Source organism: Spinacia oleracea, chromosome 4 (genome assembly GCF_020520425.1).
Source record: "Spinacia oleracea cultivar Varoflay chromosome 4, BTI_SOV_V1, whole genome shotgun sequence".
In the NCBI taxonomy this organism is placed as follows: domain Eukaryota; kingdom Viridiplantae; phylum Streptophyta; class Magnoliopsida; order Caryophyllales; family Amaranthaceae; genus Spinacia; species Spinacia oleracea.
Genome location: NC_079490.1, coordinates 110,650,678 through 110,669,367, shown reverse-complemented (window position 1 = coordinate 110,669,367; position 18,690 = coordinate 110,650,678). Strand labels below are relative to the sequence as shown.

Sequence of the window (18,690 nt, the reverse complement as noted above, 5' to 3'; positions counted from 1 at the left end):
CCTTAGGTTCCTTGAATTAACTTTAAAACAAAGTGACCACGTATAAGTAGCAATTTCAATGTTTCTAAATGCATGATTCAACCAACCTAGTGCGTGATTAGGATTTCACAAAATGATCCATGTCTTGTGTTTGAATGTGTTTCTAAAGCCTACAAAAATAAGCGGTTCGTTCCCATGCCCGAATCTCACACATTCGGTTTCAAGATTCAATGCCTTGTCCAAAAAGAGTCAACTTTGGTCATTCCAAACGGGACCCTTAAAATGTTTGGTGGCAACTCCGTCGAAGTTCAATATTTGAAATCCATAGGGGTATTTTGCGCACTTTCTTATATTTTGAGCTTTGATTTTCTATGTCCAAATTCAATCACATCATTTGTGTGAACCTACAATTTGGCTCCCCTCTTTGGGTGGGATTGAAAAGATCAAGTCAAACCTAGTCGATCACACACTTGACAAATTGGACAAGTTAAAGACTTTGGTGAGTCTTAAATAAGATTCATCAAGCTCCCATAACTTACATACAAAATTCAATGTACAAGCTATACGAAATACGAAAAATACCACTACAAGAGCAAATGCAATGCAAATAGCAAAAAAAAAAAAAAAAACCCTACACCTGCATATCTTGGATGTGATAGGATCCATTTTGCACCTCATCATATATCTCATATGGACCTTCCCATATAGGAGTCAGTTTACCCTGTTCCTTGGCTCTTCCTACTTCTTCCATCTTTCGGAGGACAAAATCCCCAACTTTTTGAGACCTTTTTGTTATATTCTCTTGCCTTGCGCAGCTTGTATAATTGTTCCCCCAGGGTGGCATTACCTCTCACTTCTGGCAAAAATTCTACAGCGCCTTCATCATTTCCCAGTTAGCTTCCTCGTCATACAATATGACTCGGAGCGTTGGCTCACACATCTCAATGGGGAGAACCGCTTCTGCCCCATAGGCCAGTAAGAACGGAGTCTCTCCAGTGGAGTTTTTTTGTCGTGGTGCGAATAGACCATAAGAAGTTTGGTAACTCATCTTCCCATAATCCTTTAGCCTCATCCAATTTCTTCTTCATTCCTTCAGAAATGATATTGTTAAAGGCTTCCACTTTCCCATTTGCCTGCGGCCTTCCTACTGAAGCAAAATAACCGGCTATACCATGCTTAACTAGCCAGTCTGTGAGTTTGGTGTTTCGAACTGTGGTCCATTGTCAAAAATAATTGACTGCGACACGCCAAACCAAGTGATGAAGTTTCTCCAGATGAATGCTTTTTAATTCCTCCGCCTCCACCCACTTGGTGAAGTAATCGACAATAACATAACGCCTCCCGCCTGGTGCCGCGGGGTATGGGCCCAAGAGGTCCATTTCCCACTTAGAAAATGGTATTGGACTAGTGATGGGAGTCAAATTTTGATCCGGCCGGCGTATCAGATGAGCGAAGCGCCAACACTTGTTACACCTTTTGACCAAGGAGAGAGCATCTTCACCTAAGGTAGGCCAATAATAGCCGGTTCGAACTGCATTTTCTGCCAAAGCCCTTCCCAAAATATGCGAACCGCACATCCTCTGGTGAAGATCTTCTAGGATCTCCCGTCCCTTTTCAGGTGTTACGCAACGTAGAAGAGGACGAGAGTAGGACTTTTTATATAGTGTGTCGTTCCATAATTCAAACCAAGAGCATTTCTTCTTAAGTTTTTCCGCCAACTTTAGGTCATCTGGTAGGACCCCATTCATTTTGAAGTTGATAATTCTATCCATCCAAGTGGACGTCCTATCTAGTAATGCCGATTCGTCCTGCTTAATTCTCTTTCGGTCCAACACTTCCCAGAATACTTGATGTAACACCCCGACAATTCTCCTTTTTCTAAAATAACCCTTTTTATAAATATAACTATGGAGAATTACCAAAGTATTATCGCCCGTGTGAAAACGTAATGGCTTATTCAGAATTTTGCAGCGGAAAACATAAAACTAACTTTAGGTTTATGAATAATCGATTACAGATTTAATCTCAAAAACCAATCAACAAAAATAAGGAAATGTAAATAGTACGACAAGTTTAAAGTCCAAATTAACAAAACCCAAATCACATAGCAAGACAAACTAAATACAAGGTCTCTGTTGTGGGAACTTTTACGGTGCTGATGTGGCACGCGCTCCTCGGAGGTATCAAGTATGACTTGGCACGAACTTCTGGCAACCTGCAAAACAAGAATATTCCCGTAGGAATATTCCCTCCGATGCTTAAGTAAGTATAACCTAGAGAGATAAGTGATTTGTAGAGAGAAGGCAGAGCAAAGACAAGTTTGTTGTGGTTGGGCAAGAATTGAATGCCCTTTTACCTTGGGATCTGAGCTATTTATAGTGTTAGGGTTCCTTGGGGACTGCACCCTCAACCCTAACTATGGGACACGTGCCCCTTGGGGATTTAGGACACGTGGCCTTTGTCCTGCAATGATGGTCCTCCCATATTTGGACCGGATTTTAAAGATAATGGGCTTTGCCCAATGGGGCTCTGTCTTTATTCTGGTGGAGTAGCAGGACTTTGGGCCTTCTTTCCAGGCCTGGGCCCATCTGATCAGTGTGAGTTCGTAGGCTGCCTCTTTGGGCTTTGTGGGAGATTTGTTCAAGCCCACATCATTTGCCCCTCATGAGGAGTGAAAACAGACGTTAGTTTTCACTGCTCTTGGAGTGTCCAACAGGGTGATGACGCGTGGCAGGGGTAATCATTTCTTACCCCTCTATAAATAAGTGGCCAATTTGAGTAATTTTCCCCCTCATTTCCAGTGATCACTTGAGAGGAATTAGGAGAAAGCGATTTCCGGCGTCTTCTATCCACCGACATCCACCGTAGCACCGCCACGATCTTCAAAGTCGTGTTCTTGCAGTTCTTCATCCAAGTTCTTTCACAAACCCCCTTTTAATTTATCAGGTAAAGGTTTTCTTTGGAAAAATGTGTTTGTTGATTTTGATTCTTCCAAATTTTCTTCTTAGTCTTGCATGGGTCTCGTCAAACTGAAGGCGTCATCTTGTCCTGTTGACGTCTTCTGTTTTCAAGTTTGCCCCCGTTTTGAAGCAAATCTTGGGTTGTTGCAGGATTTAATGGCGCGAATAGAAGACGAGGAGCAGTTTGAGGGAGAGTCCTCTTCTCCTATAGAGGACGTCCCAGAAAGCACCGATGCCGCGCCGGCTAGCACGTCAGGTGGGGAGGAAGGTCACCTTCATCCCAGCGCCATCTTCCCACTTCAGACGTGGCTGAATTTCCTCACTCTAGAGGGGAAAACCTTTGGGGCGTCTCTGAATCTAGGTTCGGAGTATAAATTCCGCATGCCGGCTGGCATGGACTGCACCAGCTTTGGATTGGTGAAAGGAGAGTTCGCCGTTTACGGCTCGTTTTTGAAGCTGGGTATGAGATTCCCCCCTCACCCCTTTGTGGTGGAGTTGCTGGACAGCTTCAATATTGGCCTGTGCCAAATGTCCCCGAACTCCTGGGCGGGTGTGTTTGGCTACATTGCTCGCTGCGAGCTTGCCGGCATCACCCCTTCTCTTCCGGCGTTCCTAAGAATCGCCTCTATGTCTCAAGTTTCGAAAGCCGCCCCGGGCTGGCTGATTCTTACATACAAAGGGGCCTATCGGACGGTGATGGGGAAGGCGTCTAAGTGGCATCACTGGAGGAAGAAGTGGGTGGTTATCAAAACCACCAATCTGGAGATGTGTGAGAGGATGAGACGCTGGAACGCCAAGCCCAACTTCGTTGGGAGAGGTGCTTCTTTACCTCCCATCTCCGCCGAGCTCTGGGAGCGGATCTCGTCGCTGTTCCTGGTCAAGCCGCTCGTCATCAAAGACAAGACGGCCTACATACCCGAGGGGTGGTTGCCTCATCTGAATCAACTGAGCAATCCCACTTTCCTCTCGGCTGTAGGCCTGTGTCCGTATATGCCGAGAGGTAATGTATCTATACTTCCAATTCTTCTGTTTAATCAAAACCGCACTAAATGTCTTTATCTCGTTTTGCCAGACGAGGCCATGGGTCAGCTGGATGATGCCTCCAAAGGACAAGTGGACAGGCCGTCTTGGTTGGCGAAGGTACTCGATGCCAGTACCTTCGGAGCTTGGAAACGTCAGCAGGCAGCCGAGCAAGCCATTCATGAGCAGATGGCTCCCCCTCCTGCTGAGGAGGAGAAGGTATTAATTAAATCTTCAGACGTGATTTCCTTTGTTGTTTACAACTTTTTTTATCATATTTTTTTTTTAGAAGACGAGGAAGCGAGCACGGACGTGGCTCCTACTCCCAAACGCAGGACTGGCGGTACAGGGAGACCCGTCTTCAAGTCGATGACGTCGAAGGCTTCTAAGGGTTTTGTCGTCCCCAAGGCTGCATCTGCTTCTCCTATCCTGGAGAAAACTGGAGGGACAGCTGATCCCCTTGCGGGGATTCCTGAAGTCGTCCGCCGCAACATCCCTCTGAGGGCGGCGGAGAGAGCTAGGAATTCTGGGGGTAAGTTTTACTCCAACATCGTAACCACCTGCCGTTCCTCGTCTAGCAGTTCTATAGTTTCCCCCAGGGATTCTAAGGCCGTTTTTTTTCCCATAGAAATTCCCGATCTTCAGAAAGACATAGATGCTGAATTGGATCAGATCCCTTCTTCAGGCGGGTTCAATTCTCATGACCGTAGGAAGATAATGACGCTGATGCGCAGTGCCATTCCTCCCCAATATGCTGAAACCCTTCCTGAGGCGACCGAGAATATGCTTGCCGCCATGCAGTCCTCGGCGCTGGAAGTAAGTTTCGTTATACCTTTATTTCTACACACTCGTTTCTTTTTGTTTGACTTACTATTTTTGCGCAGATGTTCATTCTGCTGGACTCGCTGAAAAAGTGGCGCACTGCTTTGGTGCATGAAGAAGCTCGTCACCGTCTTCTGGCCAGTCAGTGTGGTGACCAGCATTTTGCTGCACTGGAGAAGCTTCGCTTAGACAGGCGGGAGCAGATTGACGCTGTGACTACCGCCCTGGCCTCTCAAAATGCTGAGAACACAACTCGTCTCCTGCATATTGATCAAAACTTTTCTGAAATGGAGGATCTTTCCAAGAAGGTAAAGGAGAAAGAGGCTGAGTTTTCTCGTCTGGAGACTCAGTTTAAAGAGTTGGAGGTTCAACTGGAGGCGGCTAGCAAGGAAGTTGATTCGTCACAGAGTGTCCTCGCCCAGTCGGCCATGTTGGGTGAGAAATCGATCCGAAGGGGTATGGAGCTTGCATGGAATGCTGAATTTGCAAGCGAAAGTCCCTTCAGCTGGTTTGAGAGGTTTCTCACCTATCAGATTGAGGTGGAAAAGGCTCAAAGGGAAGGACGCACCTCTCCTGAGTTCGTGCCCAGCGAGGATGAGGAATGAGTTCCTACGCGTCTTTGTTTTTATTAATGTGTTTTTGTTTGTTTTTATTTTTTTTGCACATGTTCTTTTGACGCCATGCTTGGTGGCTTTTGTGCATAATTCTTGTAATTATGACTAACTTAATGGGAATGACATGATGCCCTTTTGAACGTCTTACTTCTTTTTAGCTTTCAGCATATTTTTTATGATTACGTCCGACGCCCCCTATTTGAGTCGTCAGATGTCTGCCCTGGTCTTTTTGCCAAGGTCTTTTGCTACTTTATATAGTTGTGTTAGGAATGTGTGAGCCCTGTGTTCTAGGTGATCAGCCTAGTGAGGGTGCTAGTCTGGGCCACTTCTTAGGCCTTTAAACGACTAGTCTTTTTGGGAGAGCATTAGTTTGCATTTCTCCGAGAGTTTTGATGACATTCTTTTCAGAAGGATTTCTCAGCAAGACCGGCTTGCAGTGAATTTTTCATTTAATGTTTAAAACATGCTACACATTGCGTCTAGGCTCTAGACGTCTTTACAATGCATATAATCTAGACAAGTGTCGATCTAGAAAAAGTACTTCTTGAGGTTATCCGCATTCCAAGTACGCAAAATCGGACGTCCCTGCATGTCTGGGATCCGGTATGTTCCGTCTCGAACCTCCTCGTAAATCTCATACGGACCTTCCCAAGTAGGGGTGAGTTTCCCTTGTTCATTGGCACGTCCGACGGCTTCCATTTTCCTAAGCACAAAATCTCCAACTTTAAGTATTCTTCTAGAAACCCTTTTGTTGTATTCCCTTGTCATGCGGAGTTTGTATAGCTGCTGTCGTAGAGCCGCATTCCCTCTGGTTTCTGGTAAGAAATCCAAGGTCGCCTTCATCATTTCCCAATTGGCATCTTCATTAAACAACATGACGCGCAGGGTGGGTTCGCACATTTCAATGGGTAGGACGGCTTCAGCCCCATAGGCTAACAAGAATGGTGTTTCTCCTGTGGAATTTTTTGCCGTGGTCCGTATAGACCATAAAACATTGGGTAACTCGTCGACCCATAAACCCTTTGCCTCATCAAGCTTCTTCTTCATCCCTTCAGAGATAATCTTGTTGAATGCCTCTACTTGTCCGTTAGCTTGGGGGCGTCCTACTGATGCAAAACATGCTGTGATACCATGGTCGGCCAACCACTCTTCTAATTTGGGCGTCTTGCATTGTGGCCCATTGTCGAAGACGATAGACTGAGGTACGCCAAATCTTGTGATTATGTTTTTCCAGATGAATGCTCTCACATCCTGTGCCTTAGTGTTCTTTAAAGCCTCAGCTTCTACCCATTTAGTGAAGTAATCGACGGCTACTATTACATGACGCAGTCCTCCTGGCGCCGTCGTATAGGGTCCTAATAAGTCCATCCCCCATTTGGCAAAAGGTATAGGGCTGGTGATTGGCGTCAGTTTCTGTGCTGGTCGTCGAATTAGGTGAGAAAATCGTTGGCATTTATCACAACGCTTGACCATATTGAGGGCGTCTTCTTTGAGAGTGGGCCAATAGTATCCAGTTCTTAAAGTTTTTTTGGCCAGGGCCCTCCCTCCTATGTGGGAGCTGCATAATCCCTGATGAAGATCTTCCAGTACCTCTTGCCCCTTCTCGGGGGTTACGCAGCGGAGAAGTGGCCTTGAGAAGGCTTTTTTGTATAGTGTTCCATTCCATATCTCAAACCATGTACATTTCTTTTGTAATCTTTCTGCCTGCTTGGGATCATCAGGGAGTACTCCATTCATTTTGAAGTTGACAATGTCATCCATCCAGGTGGCTGTTTGATCCAAGATGTCTATTCTCGAGGCGTCAATGCTTTTGGATTGTTTTACCTCCCATAATACATGACGTGGCGTGTCGCAGGATGCTGAGCTTGCCAGTTTAGATAAAGCGTCTGCCTTGTTGTTTTCAGACCAGGGGGATGTGTTTTACTTCAAAGTTAGACAGCTGTTGGGCTTCTTGGCGGACTTTTTCCAAATATCTTATCATGGCCTCGTCCTTAGCCTCATACTCTCCTTTGACCTGACTGACAATTAATTGCGAGTCAGACAAAACGAGGACGTCTGCTGCCCCTGCGGCTCTGCTCATCTGAATTCCACATATCAGGGCTTCGTATTCGGCTTCGTTGTTTGACGCCTGAAAGTTGAATCGCATTGCATATTCATAGATATCTCCTTCTGGTGACTCACAGACAATGCCGGCTCCTGACCCGTTCTGAGTAGCAGAGCCGTCCACATGCACTATCCACTGAGTTTTTTCATTTTTCAAATAGGGTGGCTTGGTCAGTTCCGCGATGAAGTCAGCAAATGCCTGTCCCTTTATTGCCTTCCTTGGTTCATATGAGATATCAAACGCGTGAAGCTCAATTGCTCAATTGAGCATTCTTCCTGACGCTTCAAGGTTGGTGAAAGGTCGCTTAAGCGGTTGATCCGTGTATACCACCAATCAATGGGCCAGGAAATATGGACGAAGCTTCTTACTAGCCAAGAACAGAGCAAAACCAAATTTTTCGACCGTTGGATATTTGAGTTCAGCATTTTACAACATGTGACTGACAAAGTACACAGGTAGTTGCGTTCCCTCCCTCTCTGTAAGCAAGACGGCGCTTAGCGCGTATTCTGAGATGGCAAGATACAGATACAAAACTTCCCCCAAGAGAGGGCTGACCAGCCGTGGCAAGGTGTGCAGATGTTCTTTTAGGCGGAGGAAGGCAGCCTCAGCTTGCGTCGTCCACTCAAACTAGGTCCCCTTTTTGATGGTAATGAAAAAGTAGTGACACTTGTCTCCAGCTCTAGATAAGAATCGTCCCAAGGCGGCGAGACACCCAGTGAGGCGTTGCACGTCTTTAACCGTCCTTGGCGACGTCATATCAATGACCGCTAGCACTTTGTCCGGATTTGCTTCAATGCCCCTTTCGTCAATCAGGAAGCCAAGGAACTTGCCAGAAGATACCCCAAATATGCACTTCTTGGGATTGAGTCTCATCTGGTATGTCCTGACGGTTTCAAAGGTTTCTCTCAAGTCGTCAAGGTGATCCTTCTTCTGCTTGCTTTTTACAATCATGTCGTCAATATAGGCTTCTATATTCCTCCCCAGCTGCTTTACGAAAACTGTGTTTATCAACCGTTGAAAGGTAGCAGGAGCATTTTTTAAACCGAACGGCATTACTTTGTAGCAGTACAATCCTTGTTCTGTGACGAAAGACGTCTTCTCCTGATCTTCGGGCCATAATGGAATTTGGTGGAATCCGGAGTAGGCGTCCATGAAGCTCATCATGGCATGTCCAGCAGTGGAGTCGACGAGTCGGTCTATCTTCGGCAGTGGGAAGTTGTCTTTAGGGCATGCTTTATTGAGATCAGTGTAATCAACGCACATTCTCCACGTCTTATTGGGCTTGGGTACCAGGACTACGTTGGCTACCCAGTCTGGGTACTGGCATGGGCGTATGAAGTCTGCATCCATTAGTTTCTTGACCTCGGCAGCGGCGGCCAAATTTCTTGCTTCTCTATGATTCCTTTTCTTTTGTCGTACTGGCTTCACAGTACTGTCCACATTCAACTTATGCAAGGCCACCGCCGGGTTTATACCGGGCATCTCCTCTACTGTGAAGGCAAATATCTCCTTATATTCTTGGAGTAGCTGCACTAACGCTGCTGACATGGGGTCGTCAGGGTGGATCCCAATGGGGACTGTTCGAGACGGATCCGCTAAGTCCATAATTACATCATAAAGTGCTCCCACTGGCTCAGGTCGTCTTTCTGCATTGTGCTCTGTCGGAATTTTCCGGGTTTTACGGCGACTCGCTGGAGGTTTAGTTTGTTCCTTTCCCTTCGGAGAAGCTCCCCAGGCCGTTGGCTCCAACGTCGACAAGTAACAATCCCTGGCCAACTGTTGATTTCCATAGAGGGATCCAACGCGTCCGTTGCTTCCAACAAATTTTACCAATAGTAAATGAGGGACGATCACAGCTTTTAGGTCGTTGAGTGTTGGACGACCAAGTATGATGTTGAATGTGGTGAGATTTGCCACTATTATAAACCTGATGGCAACTTCTTTGACTACTGGGGGAATTCCAAAAGAAACCGGCAGCAAAATGGAACCAATTGGACGAACGATGCTCTCCCCGAATCCTACCAAGGGCCCGTAAACTTGCTCTATGTCTCCTGGATTGTGCCTTAATTTCCGCAAGCATTGCAGACTGATTATGTCAGACGAGCTTCCCGTATACACCAGTACTCTCTTTACCTTAAGATTAGCCACCTTAACCTCAATAACCAGAGGATCATCATCATATGGTGTGGCCGCCCTTCTATAGCCGTCTTCGGAAATTTCTACAGAGGGTAGGTTCCTCTGTGCTGGGCGAAGATGAGGTGGGCCTTTTTGTCGTCCCTCCTTACATGGTTCTCCTGCCGCTATTCCTCCGGATATTACCATAATTCTTTCATTTGTGTACTTAGAGGTGGGGCTCGCTTCTTCATGTGCGTCCTCTAGATGGACGTACTGGCGAAGGTGTCCTTCAGCCACGCGATCAGTTAATATCTTCCTCAACATCCGGCAACTTTGAGTGTCATGCCCTTCGTCGTTGTGAAAAGCACAGAAAGGTACTTGTGGGCAGGGGGTGGACGATCGTCGGGGAGACGGTTCTATTCCCATATTTGGTCCTTCCGCAAGGAGGATCTCGTCAAGGGCCGTATTGAACTTAAAGGGACCTCTAGAGGACGTCCTCCTTCGCCCCCTTTTTCCTTCGGAGCTACAGCCATTCTTCCTTCGGGCGACGCTCTCATGCTGTCTTACAGGAGCCCCTAGAGAGTAACGGTCCACATTTTTCTTCTGCAAGATTCGTCTCGTCCTTCTTCCTGGACGAACCTCCTTGACATGCCGACTAGCTTCCTCCAGGTTGCGCCTCCTCATAGGCGAGTCAGAATCTTCTGACTGAAACTCTACCATCCTACCATTATCATGCTTAGGATTGACCCCGTGAGGACCATCCAGCAAGGGTCGAACAGGAATGACGGCCGCAGGCTGGCTAGCTGCCGCGTCACATTGAGTGTTGGACCCGTGCTTAAACACTCCTTTTCTGGCTGGGAGTTCTGATTTACCCTTGGTTTTTCCGCAGTCAGTTGGAAGTTCAACCATGACACTGTACCTCCCCACAGACGGCGCCAAATGTTGTGGGAACTTTTACGGTGCTGATGTGGCACGCGCTCCTCGGAGGTATCAAGTATGACTTGGCACGAACTTTTGGCAACCTGCAAAACAAGAATATTCCCGTAGGAATATTCCCTCCGATGCTTAAGTAAGTATAAGCTAGAGAGATAAGTGATTTGTAGAGAGAAGGCAGAGCAAAGACAAGTTTGTTGTGGTTGGGCAAGAATTGAATGCCCTTTTACCTTGGGATTTGAGCTATTTATAGTGCTAGGGTTCCTTGGGGACTGCACCCTCAACCTTAACTATGGGACACGTGCCCCTTGGGGATTTAGGACACGTGGCCTTTGTCCTGCAATGATGGTCCTCCCATATTTGGACCGGCTTTTAAAGATAACGGGCTTTGCCTAATGGGGCTCTGTCTTTATTCTGGTGGAGTAGCAGGACTTTGGGCCTTCTTTCCAGGCCTGGGCCCATCTGATCAGTGTGAGTTCGTAGGCTGCCTCTTTGGGCTTTGTGGGAGATTTGTTCAAGCCCACATCACTCTCTAATCCCGATCCCAATGATGCATCATCTTCAAACCTGTAGATGGACAATGCGTATTGATCCTTAGAGACTTCTCACCAAAATGGGTCATCACAGGATCAATAAGGCATAGCCATGATCAACACACATAAACAAAGCACGTAATCAGCAATGCTGAGTACTACATACTAAAACAATAATAATCCTAGCATGATTCTATTAAACGAACAACCCTAACATGATACTAATAAAACATAAGCAAGGATAACCAAAACATATTGACTTGAAGACTATATTTGACTGAACTAGACCTTTGTATCATTAACATTATTTTAATTGAAATAGTCAATGGACTGAGTTGTCTACTAGAAGCCTACACTAAAGAAGACGAGGTACAGACGCGACTCCGTAACCCCAATGACCTGCGATATCGAGGAACTTTTGACTAAAATAGAACCGGTGATCAATCTGGCCTAGAAAAAGCCATAGGCGACCTATGACCCCAACTCCTGATTGTCAGTCACTTCAGACGTGCACAGTCTAAAGCTATTGCTACTCAGTTTCACTTTACATGATTTACAAATTAAAACTCTGTTATGACTCAACAATCACATAAGTCATACAATCAACAATTATTCTCAACTGTTTTTATCTTGGAATTAAGTAAGTGATCACAGAGGTATCAATCAAGACTTATTCCAATTAATTTAACCTTTCCTTTAATACTGATCAACCCCTCTATATGGGTATAAGGTTTCAACTTACTAAACAAGGTCCTCGGCCCTCATAAAGTAGTGAAAAGCTAAAAGGGAACAACGATCAATCGATCTGAATCAATATATATATATATATATATATATATATATATATATATATATAAAATAATCTAGTGTTCCCAACCAACATGTTTGCATCAATCATCATACTAACATGTTATAATTCTCATAACGAAATATATGTTCAACATGTCCATTCAACAATATTAAACATGTAAATTTCAACATAACCAAGTTCATCAACAATTTCAACATGGTTTCAACAAATAACAAACATCACCAAGCACACAGGTATATACGTACCTTGTGTAAACAAACTGATAGGCCACTTTAACACTTTCAAAAGTCGCCTAAAGAGAATTCTCCGCCTAAAACAACCATCGAATATTCCCAATCAATTTCTAATCATTCTCAAACATAATAAAGCATTCTAAATACATCCTAAACATATTTAGAACCTTCCCCAATATCAAAACTTGAATTTTTGATTTCCTATCATCATAATTATTGAATTAGTGATTGAAATTCGTTGAAAACTTTTCGCAAACATCGTACTTTAAATTTTCAGCAATATAAACTCATTTAAAACTTTACCAAGGCCAATCTACGTTCTTAGAACATCGAAACAATAAATTTAATAATCCACAATCGTCCTACCATGATTTACAACTATTAAAATCTTGAAATTCATACTTTAGATAATCAAATTTTAATATTTCAAAGTACTTAGATAATCTGAAAAATTAATGTATTATTTAAATATAATATATACATCTGAAATTCTAGTTAAGTCATAAAAAATCATAAATTTATTAAATCAAAGCATGAATTAAATTAACAAACTATAATTAAAATAATTAGTTTACTTAGGGTTTAAGAAATAACCAAGTAAAGAGGGAGAGAGAAGGGTTGGCCGGCGGACAGGGCACGGCGGCGGTAGGGCGGTGGCTTGCGGCGAGAGAAAACGTGGTTGGGCGCAAGCAATAGTGTTGTTCGAGTACAAGGGCCACGATTAAGGAGGAGAGCAAGCAGCGAACAGAAAAAGAACGAAAAAGAAAAAAGGAAGAAGAAAAGAGAGACTACCGTGTGGCGGTCGGCGATCAGGGCTGTGCTGCCGGCGGCAGAGTGTCGGAGGCAGCGAAGTTCACGGTGGTTACTGGTTCGAACAAAGAACAACGAATAAGGGGGGTGTGCAAGAAACAAAACCAAAAAAATAAATAAGGAGGAACGAAGGAGAAGGAGATCGAAGAAGAAGGAGAGCAAGAAACGAAGGTTACCGGCGGTGAAGGTCCGGCGGATGCGGCGGCTGAGCAGAGCCACGAACGACGGAGGAAAGGAAAGATGGGGTTTTCCTTTTCTTTTCTCTTTTGGGTTTTCACGTGAAGTTCAAAGAGGGTTTTGCTTTGTTTATTTTTTTTTGTTTCACGTGCATTAGATGTAGAGAAGGGATGAGAGAAGTTTTGGGTTTTATTGTTTTGGCTTTGTCAATTGGGCTAGAATTTGGAATTTAGTTTTAGAATTCGAATCCAAAACCGAATAGGATCGTTTTATAAATTCAATCAATTTTCGTAATTCGATTTCTTTTCAACGTAAAATTCTAAAATTATTTTGATTTCATAAATCATTAAAAATATTCAAAATGTAATAAAATAAATATACGTTAATTATATATTTATTTATAAAATTCGTAAATTCTTATTTAAATATATCAAATATACGTTAAAATATATAAATAAAATGCAATAAAATTATGGAGATTACACGTGACGTGGGGTGTCACAGGAGGCTGAACTCGCAAGCTTGGACAATGCATCGGCCTGGTTATTCTCTGATCGAGGAACTTGCTTTACTTCAAAGCTCTTCAAGTTTTCTACTTCTTGGTGGACAGCATTCATATATTTGATCATTTTAGGATCTCTTGCTTCATAGTCTCCGTTGACCTGACTAACCATAAGTTAAGAGTCAGACAGTGCCAAAATTTCCTCATCTCCTACCACCTTACACATTTTGATGCCGTAGAAAAATGCTTCATATTCAGATTCATTGTTTGACGCTTGGAATTTAAAGCGCATGGCATACTCGTAAGTATCACCCTCAGATGACTGGCAGATGATGCCGACGCCACATCCATTTTGCGTGGAGGAGCCATCCACCAAGACTATCCACAGGGTCTTTCTGTCTTTGGGGAAATTGGGTCTTGTCATTTCCACAATGAAGTCAGCAAGTGATTGCCCCTTGGTAGCCTTTCTAGGCTCATAAGAGATATCAAAGGCATTAAGTTCAATAGCCCGATTTAACATGCGGCCGGCTGCCTCCAGTTTCTGAATGGTAATTTCAACGGCTGATCAGTGTAGACCACTAGTCTATGAGCCAAAAAATACAGGCGGAGCTTCTTGCTAGCCAAAAATAAGGCTAAACCAAACTTCTCCACCGTGGGATATCTTAACTCGGCATTTTGCAAGACATGACTAACAAAGTAGACGGGAATTTGAACACCCTCTCTTTCCATGAGGAGGACAACGCTCTGCGAGTGCTCTGATACTGCCAAATATATGTACAAAATTTCTCCTTGTAGGGGCTGACAAGCCGAGGTAAAGCATGAAGGTGGTTCTTCAATCTCAAAAAGGTCGCTTCTGCACCAGCCTTCCACTCAAACTTAGCCTTCTTATTTATTATGCTGAAAAAGTAATGGCATGTATTTCCGGCCCTGGTCAAAAATCTACATAATGCCGCCAGACAACCCGTGAGCCTCTGGACTTCTTTGACAGTTTTTGGCGAGCTCATGCCTATTACTGCTTGTATTTTTTCTGGGTTTGCCTCTATCCCCCGTTCGTCAATCAAGAAACCGAGGTACTTCCCTGAAGTTACTCCGAATACACATTCTTAGGGTTCAACCTCATTTTATAGGAACAAAGTGTTTCAAAAGTTTCTTTCAGGTCGACCAAGTGTGCCGCTCGTTCCTTACTTTTTACAATCATGTCGTCAATGTAAGCCTCAATAATTAAGGCCGAGCTTCTTGTTAAAAACAATGTTAATCAACCACTGAAATGTGACAGTCGCATACTTTAATCTGAATGGCATCACCTTGTAGCAGTATAATTCTTGTTATGTGATAAACGAAGTTTTTTCTTGATCCTCAGGCCACAGTGGTATCTGATGGAATTCAAAGTATGGATCCATGAAACTCATCATAGCATGCCCCACCGTGGAGTCAACAAGTCGGTCAATCTTGGGGAGCGGAAAATTGTCTTTGGGATAGGCCTTGTTTAAATCTGTGTAATAAACATAGATTCTCCAAGTTCCGTTGGGTTTCAGGATGAGGACCACATTCTCTACCCACTCAGGGTATTGGCTCGGCCTTACAAACCCTGTGTCCATCAAATATTTAACTTCAAGCGCAGTCGCTTGATTTCTGGCCTCTCCATGATTTCTTTTCTTCTGACGGACCGGTCTCATATTTGCGTCCACATTCAACCTGTGAACGGCTACAGCTGGGTCAATAACCGGCATTTCTTCCACAGTGAAAGCGAATATATCTTCATATTCTCTTAATAAGTGGACCAATTTTGCCGCCAGCAGGTTGTCTGGAGAAATTCCGATAGGCACTACCTTGTCTGACTTTTCTGGGTTCAGCATGATTTCGTAATGAATCCCAACAGGCTCTGGATGACACCTTTCCATGTGAGTCGTGGCTATAGTTAAAGTTTCTTTCACATATTTGGAGACTGTTCCTCCACACCTCTTTTTGCTACCTACCACATTTTTGCTACCTGGTCTGGATTCAAGGTAGTTAAGTAGCAATCCCGTGCTTGTTGCTGATCTCCATGGATAGTACTGATACTACCATCATCACAGACAAATTTCATAAGCACCAAGTGAGTAACGATGACAGCCTTTGCCCTGTTCAAAGTTGGACGTGAAGGAAATAATGCCCTTGGTCCAAGTATACATTTAATGCAAAGTCTAATAAATGCGGTTCAGTATTAATTAACAAGTTAATAATTCAGTGAGATCAAGTGAACTGAATGCCTAGCTAGAGGCCGCTTCAGTTCAAGTGGAATTAATAATATTAATCCACAACTTACTCTTGACTGAACCCGTAGGGTCTCACAAATAGTACGTGAATGCATCAAGTATTTAAGTGAATATATTATTCATTAAGTACTCCATTTATGAACATTCGGAAACGACGGATCTCGATTACAGTGGGAGCTGAAATCGTCAAAAGGCAAAAAAAAAGAATACTCCGGAAATGATGATATTGCCGGAAACGGAAATATGGTTCATGACGGAAATATAAATATTATCCAAGTCGTAGATGTTGCCGGAAACGGAAACATGGCTCGTATCGGGAAATATTATCGGAAATAGAAATATTACTGGAATCGGAATTATTGCCGGAAACGGAAATATTACCGGAATCGGAAATATTGTCGGAAAAGGAAATTATTTCCGGAATCGGAAATATTAACGGAAACGTAATTATATGTTCGAAACGGAAATGAATTCCGAAATCGGAAAACGAATCGGAAGCACGACGAGCGACAAGCCGACAAACAAGGCAGCAGCCATGGGGCCGCGTCGTGCGAGCAAGGCCGCAGCCATGGGCCGCGCCAAGCCGCAAGCAAGGTAGCAGCTCATGGGTCGCGCCAAGCCTGCGGCAAGGCAGCAGCACATGGGTTGCGCCCAGCTAGCATGCAGCGACTGCAAGGCCTGCCGAGGCGTGGGCCGCAGTGCACTGGGCCGAGGCAGCTCGCGCAACCAGTGTGGCCCTTGTGGCTGCGTTGCGTTGTTCGTCTTGAGCTCCAAGAAATATCCGATTGCTTAATTCCCAAGTAACCTTGGATTAAGTATTCCTAGTTTTACTAGAATTCAAATAATTAAGAGTTTAATTATAGTTGCAATTCTAATTGAATAAGAATTTGAATCCTAGTAGGTTTGGTAATTTTATTCCTAGTAAAACTCAAATTCCTATTTCCTACACTATAAATATAAGGCTAGGGCCTCATAATTATACACATCAATTGAATTGAAAACATATTATTTATTCCCATTGTGTTCAAGGGAGAACATAATACAAGCCTACCCGAATACATAAAACCTTAAGTAAAATCCTAGTTGGTTGAACCTAAGGCGGATCCGAACGTGCTGTGGACTTTCTACGGAGGGGCAACGTTTGGGGCTCTAAAGACTTTTTCTTGTTCGGTTCGGGAGCAGCTAAGGAAGGCACGCATCACATTGTATGTCACATAAATTATGCTAATTGACTATGTGGCAATTAATTTGGAATCCTGGCTTTATGGTTTTTCCGCATGAATTATATTGTTGTATTATTCATAACCTAACAGTGGTATCACGAGCCTCTAATTAATTCCATAATCAATTATAGTTAACATGGATTAAATTTTATAAATTTGCAATGAATTAAAGGGGTGATTAATTTCGTGGATGTAATTGATTGCAAATTCGTGCGATTATTTGATTATATGTTCGCAGGATTTTTTGGCAGTTTTGTCAATAATGGTCAAAATCTATTGTTTTTATAGTGAATTTCGCATGTAAACAACGTTTTAAAAGTTTGACAAAAATCAAAGATTTGACGTCGAACCCTGAATTCCCAAATTCGAAGTCTAACTATGACTTTTCGGAGGTTTTAGTTTTTCTAATGCAAAATTTGTAATTTTTATGATGTTAAATTAAATATTTGCGAATCTTGTATGTAAATCTTGAATCTATGATTGACCTACTGTATATGTTTAACAATTTTAAGGTCTAATCTTGTTAATTATACAACCTAATTTGTATTTATAATTAATTCGTTGAATTTCAAATAATTTAGAAATTGTTTTGAATTTCATAATTAATTGATAATTTAATTAGGATCCTATGATTAAAAACCACCATAAAATTTGTTAAAATTGAAAAGTTTTAAAATTTTATGACCTAGTTTTAATCCCTAAAAATATATCTAATCGAAAATTAATTTGAATAATAAATTTTCGATTTTTCGCCTAAATTTAGTGAAATTAATATGATTATTAATTTGTCGTTAAATTTAAATATAAAAGTGGAGTAATTTTAATAAATCGGTCACAAATCTTGCACGCACAAATCAATGGAAGCTAAGTGTTACCCTTAAGGGGTGTTGCATGGGGCATGCCACGACAAGCAAGGGAGCTCGTCGCCCATGCAGTACGATGCAGCGAGCAAGCACGAGCATGCGCGTGCGGGCACGGGCATGTGCGGTGTGTGCTGTGCAGGTGATCGAGCAAGGCGACGATGCGTCGTAGCGCAAGGCAAGAGGCAGGCCAGCAGCACAACGAGCAAGGGAGCTCGCGTGCTGTCGCGCCAAGCCCCCTGCCCAGCGCACAGCAGCAAGCACAGTGTGGGCTGTTGCGTTGCTTGCTGTGATACATCACTCAGCCAACAACAAAGGAGGCCATGGGCACTGCACTTGTGCACGCGGCCCATGGGAGATGCGGTGTGGCTTGCTTGGGTGAGGCGTGGGCTTCGGCCTACGGCCTTGCCTTGGCACGTTGGGTCGTTCGTTTAAATTTTCGGTTGAAAACGATTTTAATTAAATTTCATTTCGTAATTTAATTTTTCTCGGAATTTAATTTTGATTAATTTAATTATTATAAATTATTTCATACTAATTATTTTAATAAAATTAAAACCTTGGTAAAATTATACGAAGTAATTAATTAATTTTAATCAACTAAAAATAAAATTAAGGGATTTAAAATTTATTTTATATGAGCTTTAAATTTTAATTAAATTTGTAAGTTTTCGGTTGGACTAGGAAATACAATTTTATGTTTAAAATTTGTAAAGCATGTAAATTCTTGGTTTTAGTG

The 18,690-nt window shown here is 43.2% G+C and overlaps 1 protein-coding gene across 1 annotated transcript; it reads right to left on the bottom strand.

The window, feature by feature from the left end:
• Positions 1–920: 920 nt before the first annotated feature.
• On the bottom strand, positions 921–1,727 carry LOC130471792 (uncharacterized). The gene is made up of 2 exons (XM_056842094.1): positions 1,451–1,727; positions 921–1,189 (listed from the first exon to the last, which is right to left on the bottom strand). Exons 1-2 carry the CDS (start codon positions 1,725–1,727, stop codon positions 921–923), a joined length of 546 nt encoding a protein of 181 aa, XP_056698072.1.
• Between the last annotated feature and the right edge of the window lie 16,963 nt (positions 1,728–18,690).